The 8407-nt window shown below is 45.1% G+C and overlaps 1 protein-coding gene across 3 annotated transcripts in view; it reads left to right on the plus strand.

Annotated features, from left to right (window-relative positions):
- Positions 1-636: 636 nt before the first annotated feature.
- Positions 637-8407, plus strand: part of IGF2BP1 (insulin like growth factor 2 mRNA binding protein 1) — a 69008-nt gene continuing 61237 nt past the window's right edge. Inside the window, exons 1-3 of one of the 3 annotated variants that reach the window (XM_069064345.1) lie at positions 637-803; positions 2099-2341; positions 3559-3619. In XM_069064345.1, coding sequence (XP_068920446.1) covers positions 2167-2341; positions 3559-3619 — 236 coding nt within the window. In that variant the 5' untranslated portion in view covers positions 637-803; positions 2099-2166. Of the gene's footprint in view, positions 804-1646; positions 1666-2045; positions 2342-3558; positions 3620-8407 lie in introns of those variants that run through there. The other 2 variants (XM_069064346.1, XM_069064347.1) reach the window with 2 other exon arrangements.

Consider the following 8407-nt stretch of genomic DNA (forward strand, 5'->3'; position numbering starts at 1 on the left):
TAGGGGACAGTGACCCCCTGCATGTACCGGCTCTCCAGACACTTGTGACCCCCTCTACCTAGTCTTCCGTTCTCAAGGCCCACGGGGCCCTATCCTACCCACCGCCCAGCTTTGGGAACAGAAGGCTTAGAGACTCCTCTCCTCCCCCCCTCCTAACTCTCCGGCCCAGAAGGCTCCGGAGCTGCTCCTTCGTCCTTCCCCCTGCTGGTATCCCGGCCTCGGAGAGCAACCGGGAACTCCTTTGGTTTCCAACTTCGGAGAAGGTCCCGCTCTCTAACGAGGATTCCTCCTCTCCGGTTCCTGGAAGATTCCGAAAGGCGCGGAGGATACGATTCACCTCTTCCCCCACCGCAGGAGAGGAGGCGCGGACCTCCCACGTGCCGCCCCTTCCCCACTCCGCCTCTCGGCTCTGAGGAAGCGGGACTAATCGGTTGGAGAGAAGAGTTGGGGGTGGGGAAGGACCCAGGCGGATCCGCTCCCCTCACCCTTACCCTAGCTAAATCAGAGGGGGGAGGGGAGGCCCCCGTTGCCCCTCCCCAAAGCCCCCGCCCCTAGCTTCCCCAAGCGCTAAGCGGAAACCCTCCCTCCCCCACCCACCCACCCAGTCTGGTTTGGGCCCTAGGATCTCCTCCTTCCTTACCCACCTTCCTGCCCCCTGACCCAGCCCCACACTCCAAGCTGAGTAGGGGACCCAGGAAGCAGTAATCCATGTTTGGAGAGCTCTCCTCCTGGAGAGCGCAGTGTCTCCGAGAGGGACCAGGGGAGGATAACTCCACTTGTCTCACCTCCCACCCCCCCATCAGGTAGGAAGGAAAAGGGGGTAAAATCCTATTACCGAGTCACCGGCCGCCGCCTAACCTCGTCCTCTCAGGTTCTGTTCTTTTCACCCGCGGTAATCTACCTAGCACATCCATTCTGCCCTTTAAGTGGCTGCATCGAGCCTATTCTCATTTCCCCTCGGGGGTTCCTGGAAAGAACTTGTCAGTGGGATCCCCAATTTTGTCCTCCCTTCCCGCAGTATCCCTCGAATTCCTCCATGGTTTCCTTCTGATCCCAGCAGCACTTCGCAGTGGCCCCAGCATGGCCCTCTTTCTCGCCCTGGGGTAACCCAGCAAGCACCGGCTACCTTCCAGGGCTTCCGGGGGAGCGGCCCAGAATGGCGAGAGAGGAGGAGAATCTAGGTTGAGGGTCTTGAGGGAAATGCCCTTTTCCCCTCCCAGAACGTCCCCACAACCCTCTTCCAATGGACCCCGGAGTCCGTGGCTTCCCTTTGTCTCTTGACGTGCTTGCCCTCTTTTCCCCTTACCCCCCCATTGGGAGCTGCAAATACAAGTAGGCGGTGGGAGTATTTAGAAGAAAAAAGGCAAAAAAAAAAAAAAAGACAAAAACAACAACAAAAAAACCCAACCAAAACCCTAACGAAACCTACAGAAAACAAACGAATTAAAAGCAACCCAACACTCGATCCCAAGGGATCGAGGGGATCCCCTCCTCTCCGCCAGCTCCCATCATCGCGGGTGGGTGGCTGAGGGCGGGGCGCTCTCCGAGGGGCCCAAGTTCCTGCCTCCTCGGGGAACGAGAGCAAAGATCCACGGAAGCCTAGCTCCCGCCCCCACCCCACTGTAGTGTGGCCCCGGGGGCACGCCGAGCCCCAAGACTGGGGAGGTGGGTGGGCTAGGCCTAGTGGAGGAGGGGGCTGACGGCGTCGAGGCCTCCCCCTCCCGGGTGGGTGGGGGCTTCCACCACGTGGCTTCGCCCTTTTTTTTCTGCTCCATTTTTTTCCCCAAGTAGATTTTATTTAGAGGCGGCGCCAGGGCGGCCGGGGAGAAACGTGACACAGGAGCTCGGCTCACTGGGGTTTCGGGCCGAAAGGGAAGCTGCCACTGCAGCTATAGCTACCAGAGCCTCCCTTTTAGCCACCGGGCCCCTACTCCCGGCCCCCCCCCCAAAGAGTTACCCCCCCTCCCCCCCCCCCCCCCCCCACCCCGCCCTCCCGACCCCCCCCCCCCCCCCCCCCACCCTGACATACGCCTGCCGGACTCATCTTAGGGTGGGGCGGGAAGAAATTTTTGAACTCCCCCCCCCCCCCTCTGCCTAGGATTGTCGCCTTCTCCCTGTTGGATTGGCGATCCGGGGGTCTCCCTCCAGCCCCCCAAAACCGCCACCATGAATAAACTCTACATCGGCAATTTGAACGAGAGCGTCACCCCAGCAGACTTGGAGAAAGTGTTTGCGGAGCATAAGATCTCCTATAGCGGCCAGTTCTTGGTCAAATCCGGCTACGCCTTCGTGGACTGCCCCGACGAACACTGGGCGATGAAAGCCATCGAAACTTTTTCCGGTAAGAAAGGACACCCCCGAACTCCTCTCTGTTCTCCCCTCGCCAGGCCCACCCAGATACCTGCTGTTCTTCTCCCACTCAGCCCACCTCTCTTACTCGGCCCAGTCTCAGTCTTCTAGGTTACAGCTAGGGCCCTGATTTGAGCCTACGCCACCTCTTTCGACGTCTACCCTTGGAAAAATCGGGTACCCCCTTTCAGTCCTAAGGTTTCCCACAAAGGCAACAGTCACTTGGAGGCGCTGGCATAGCATCTCCTTGCCCCACCTCCTACTCGGCTCCCCGACGGGACGGGCACCCCCTCATTTGAAAGAAGGGGAACTCTCCTTTTTCAGAGGTTCAGGGGACCCATTAACTGGCCATGGTTTCGCCGCCAAGCCTTCCCTCTCCCTGGGCAGGACGATTCCTCTGTTTAAACACTCCCTGCCCCCACCCCCACCCCCTCCATTCCTAGGCCCTTCGAGGCAGGGAGGGGGCCCTGAGCTTCCCGCTTACCCCCACGCCAACTCCCCTCACCCCATTTTCTTGGTGAGCTTAGGCCGTAGACTGGACGTGGCATGAGACGGGGTGGGGAGGCGTCCTGGCCCCTGGGGAAGGGGCTTTGGCCATTTTGATTCTGAAGTGGGGCGTGTGATGGAGCTAGGAAGCAGCGCCGTAGTCGCCATGCTGCCTTTGGAGACAAGAAACTAGGGAAAGGGAAGGAGGCGAGGCTGCTGAGGGCCCCGGGCTCCTCCAGCCCTCGAAGCCTTTCCTGGGTCTGCCCCCTCCAACAGAACAGTGCAAAGACTCCCACCCACTGTAGGCCCCCTAAGCCTTGTGCCCAACAGAATAATAAAAGTTTGCTCCCCCCTCCATCTTCCTAACCAACCCGGCTTTGCAGAGAATTGGGGGAAGGAGAGCGAATTCTCGATTTATTTCTTTATCGTCTCGGGTGAGGTGTGAGGTAAATGCACCCCATTATCGTAGTCAAGCTCCAAGTAAGAGAACTTAAAATTTGAGCTCCTTACAGCAATGCTTTAATACCATTAAAAAAAAAAACCCAAAACTTAAGACACCACTATTTTCCAAATGTTGCATTTTCTTTTTCCACCTCAGGGAGGAATCTGCTCAGTAAATCCTTTAGTCCCCTTGGTTGTATCCTCTTCTTCTTGTCTGCCGAACACCCACCCCACCATTCAGACCTTCACTAATAAAAATTTTCTGTTTTCTTATTTTTTCAGGGAAAGTGGAACTGCAGGGAAAAAGACTGGAGATTGAACACTCAGTCCCCAAAAAACAAAGGTAGGGCAAACCCTTACCCTTGGGGAAGTCCTTGGGCCGAGGGGCCTTTTACACACATATGTGGTAGGTGGAAAAAACATTCTCTGCTTACTCCTCTATTGGGATGTTAAGAGCTAGTGAGATGTTGCCACCTTGTTTGGAGGTGTTTTATAGTTTGCTTTGGAAAAAAAAAAGATAAGTTGGGAGCATGAGTGGGATACGGAAGTGATTTGGAAAATAAAAGGGAATCAAAATAGCAAAATGAAGGAAACCTGAGGAGTTTGCTTAGGGAGTGGGGCCCACCTTTCAAGGAGAGCTAAGGTCTCTAAGTTTGCAAGAATTCCTGATTTCTAGGTACTATGACCATACAACTTCCTACAGGACTTCCCACCTCCTACCCATCTACAATAGCCGTATTTCTACTTAGGTTTTTTGGTTTGTTTTTTTTTTATGTAAGTTTTGTTTTGTTTTGGTGAGGGAGACCCTCCTGATTTAGAAGGAAATTGGATGAAACCTCCCCCATTCCTTCACCCAAATAATGCCTCTTAAGATGGTTGTCTCTTATCCTTCGTTAGACTAAGGCCAGTGTACTGGCCCTGATCCCTAGTCTTTTCCTCACATTACCACCCCTCAGATTTTTTGAAAGAATATGCTACTGCTTTACTATCCTTTTGGAACCCCCAACCCCCATCAGTCTATTGTTGCAAGGGGACCATCTGGGGTGAGAGCTTTGTGCTCAGGCTGTGAGCAAGGGCTCTTGGAGGGCCAAGAACTGCCTGGATGAATGGAGAGGAGGGAGTAGTGTGTTCCTTAACCCTCCTTCCTTTCCTCTCAGTGAAGAAGGAACAACTCCCCACATACTCCCCCAAAACCTGTTCATGTTGTATTCAGAATCTCCCTCCACTTGAACTGTAGCTGGGAAAGGAAAAAGGCAAAGTCCTTTTCTTTCTTTCTCTCTCAGAATGGACTTTCCTTCTTCCCCACACCCCCATCTTATTCTTGATGATGGAGGGAAGTTACCCTCATTCCTCTGGCTGGCTGAATTGCCTGATTAATGTGTGTCCCCCCCCATTTGCAAGATTTCTGTTGTGTGGTTCTTAGCTTTTTCTGGGTGGGAAGGTGGGGGGTGAGTGGCTCTGTACTTTCTGGGATAAAAGGAGCTAAAAGGTTTAACATTTTGGGACCAAAAATCTGCTGGGTGATTTCACTTCAGCTATTTAAATAACATCTTAGCTAGGCCTGATCAATGTGGCTTGTTACTTTATAGAGTCTGATTTAATCTCAGTTGGCTTCAATACTCTGGTATCAGGAAAGACAATTAGAGTTAAGTGAAAAGAGGCAATAAAATTGGAAGGTTAAAAAAACTTGTACTTAAAAGTCTTTGAGATTGGGGAGGAAAAAAAAGACACAAAACACTTGGAGAAATCTCAATAGATTATGGAGAGACTCCATAATTTGAGATTTGAATTGAATCTGGAAGCTTGAAAAATTAGATAATTGAATTTTTGAAAAATGGAGATGTTCTCCATTTCTCCTTTTTTTTCTTCTGGAGATGCAAAGGAATACCAAGATACAAGGAAATAAATACATTTAAATTTTTATTCCCACTGTAAGGTTATGCATTTGTTTTTCCCTAAGCCATCTGTTTTCTTCCAAGTCACCTCTAATACCATCTCTTGCTCCTTCTAAAATGTAGTGAAATCTTTTGAGTGGGAGGAGGTTGTGGAGTTTTGCTGGAGAGGACTGGGGTAACAATTATTCCTTTCCTTCCAGAACTGATTAGATTACCTCTTTTGTATACTTCCCCCTCCTCATGTAATTCCAAGCTCAAATCATGAGGTTTCCTCTTTTTTCCTTGGGGGTATGATTTATTTTTCCAAAATGAGACTTTTCCTATTGAGAAAAGTGAGATGTTTTTGTTGCCATTTTGCTATTAAAAAACCATGTGGTTAAGATATGCATTCTCGGTTTGTATCTGAAAAATATTTTTTCACTTATTGGACTTTAAAGTAATTTGGATTTATAGAACAAGAGCTAGTTATTTAACTGTTACATGTTCTAGATAACACATACAACCATGTGCGTATACAGATATCTCTGTGCTCCTTTGAAAAAGAAACTTGCAATGAGAATGAGAGAAAACAGGCTAAAGCCATTCTTACTACATTCCTTGCTGATATACTGGGTTCTGAATCAGCTTCTATTTTTTATTTTTATGACTGAATTAAAAATCCTCCAAACTTTTTATGGCCACCTTCCCCATTTACTGAGGGCAAAACCAGAAAACAACAAAGATTTGTGTCACTGCCTCAGTTTTGTCTAAGTAGAGCTATTTCTGAAATGCATTTTGGTCTTTAATTTTTATCCATTTGATAACTCTAATATCTACCTGTTTAAAATGTGAGATTTGAGCACTATACTTAAAAATAGTAATTGATTTGCATTTATTTTTTAAGTCTAAAGACATTTGAATTGGATGAATTTAAATTTTTATTTTTCTGTATTTTGGTTTCCTTCTCAGCTCCTTTTTCATAATTAAAGTTAGAAATTAAAGTTAGGTCACTGTCAAATAGAATAAAATTAGGAAAAAACACATGAGAAAAATTAAGTTTTTCAAGGAGTTGGGGAAAGAGTTTTGATTTGAAGGGCTTGAAAAAATTGAAATGGTTAAATGAAGAATATTTAAATTCTTGGGAAAGTTGCTACTTATTTGAAGAAATGACTGGCTTTTTAAGAAAATTGAACAATCATTATCTTTAAAAAAGAATGTCTTCTGGAGGACTGTGACTTAAAAGAGGTCATCTACTGATAACTAAATGTATTGTGGGGAAAAATTAAAAGAATATATACCATGTGTTTGTGGGTGTAGAAAGTTGAGGAGTTATTTATTCAGTTTAATTGTTGGTTAATACTTCTCAAAGTAAAACTAAAATTAACTGAGCTAACGATCTTTTGAGAATCCTGTTGAAAAGTTTAAAATTTTTTATTTGTCATTCATGGTAAGTGTGAGTCCTTTAAAAATAAATTGTTTTTAACTTGAGAAAATGTTCTACAATTGAATCTTTGACTAGTTAGATTTTTTTTCCTTTAAAAATCCTCACTTGATATCTTATGTTTGACCAAAGTATTTTTGTGTTGGGGGGGGTAGGGTGGGGAGATAGAGAGATTGAGAGGTTGTGTGTATGTGTGTGTAAAGTTTATTTTTTAAAAAGATTTATGGAAGGACCTAGAAGAAACAATTAGGTTAGGAAAAGGTTTGAAAACAGGCTCAAGAATGTTCACCTTCTAAAGTGGGTCTATATTTAGTGAAAAAGACTTGTGATTAGGGGTGAAAATGAATGAATGAAAAACAACAACAAAAACAAAGCAGAGGGATGAAAAAGAAAAAAGAAGTGGGGGAAGGAGTTTTTAAGGCAAACTTTATCCTAGTGATTACTTTTGAGAATTAGTATCCTAACTGGGGGAGAATTAACAGTTCCTCTTGATGAAGATACAAGTTTCATCTGATGATTAAAAAAAAAAAAAACTTTAAAAGCATCTAACAAGACATTTTTAGTTAAAAAAATTAAAACAAGATTTTGTTATACTAGGGGAGGAGTGGGGTTGTGGAGGTGGTATGATGAGTTGAACTTCAGAAAATTATAATTGTTTTTTGCCCTGGCTGGAAATATTGATGGAAAGTGAGATTTAATGTTTTTTCTGATTTTAATTTCCATTTAGAAATTTGCAATGGTGTTTTGAATTAATCAGTTTAATCAGCTAGGTCTCTAAAATCCTTACCTGTGATATATAGATTATAGCTCTGCTTTTCAGTATTAGCTTTTCCTAAGATATAGTATTTTTTGTTGTTTTGTTTGAAAGAATTAGGGATTGCTAGTGTTTCTTAACAATTATCTCTGGTACAAAGTAGAAAAAATGAAATGTTACTCTGTTAGTTTCCTGGAAGGAGAACTTTGGTCAAAGAAGATAAATTGTAATTCTTATCTTCTGATACATTTAAAAAGCAATTAAGTATCCTAAGCCTAAAGTTTTAAAGGCATTGTATCTTGTAGAACAAGATTTCTGAGAATGGGTGTTTTAAAGTTGAAGTATAGGGAATGTCAGCAAAACATTTAAGTACTTTTTTCAAATTTCCCCCAATATGTACTAATAGAATTCATTTGGGATGGTGTTTGGGGGAGGAGGTTTTAAGTCTATTTCTACTGTTTTTAATTCTAAGTCAACCAGTTAAAAAGGGAAGCATTTGAAAGATATTTCAACACTGATATTGCCACTTTAAAAAAAAAAAAAGCTTTTCAGGTTGTGTTAGTTGATTAAAAATGAGAGAAAAATTTTGGACGAAAAAGAATTATTTTCCAGTGGGGGGGGGGGGGTCCAGGAAGGAAGAATGGTGATAATGTATAATTTTTTTTTCAAGAAAGACTTCCAAATGTTTGATTTTTCTTCCCTATCCACTTAAAAAATGTTTTAAAATGTGGCTAATGTCTTCCAGAAAGTATGGCTCAAATTTTTGGGGGTTGGGAGAGAACAGAGAAGGAAAAAAAAGCAGCAGGGGAGACTGTTGAAAAATCAGACAAGTCAGTCCAGTGCTGGAAATTCCAGACGAGGGGGAAAAAAACTCAGAGATGGGGGTGGGGTCAATTTCCCCGCTCCCCTCTTGGAGGAGTGGCACAGAGTTCCTAGCCTCTGTTGAGGGAGAGGACAGAGAGACACCTCAGGCTTAGAATAGTTAGTGATAGAGTCTGAAAAGAGAAGTTTATTTCTGTCTTTCAGGGTCTTTTCTATTTCTTTCCTAAGTGGTGTCTGAGA

Source organism: Petaurus breviceps, unplaced genomic scaffold (assembly GCF_028583685.1).
Source record: "Petaurus breviceps papuanus isolate PSGF00001 unplaced genomic scaffold, PetGlider_PUasm1.0 90630, whole genome shotgun sequence".
In the NCBI taxonomy this organism is placed as follows: domain Eukaryota; kingdom Metazoa; phylum Chordata; class Mammalia; order Diprotodontia; family Petauridae; genus Petaurus; species Petaurus breviceps.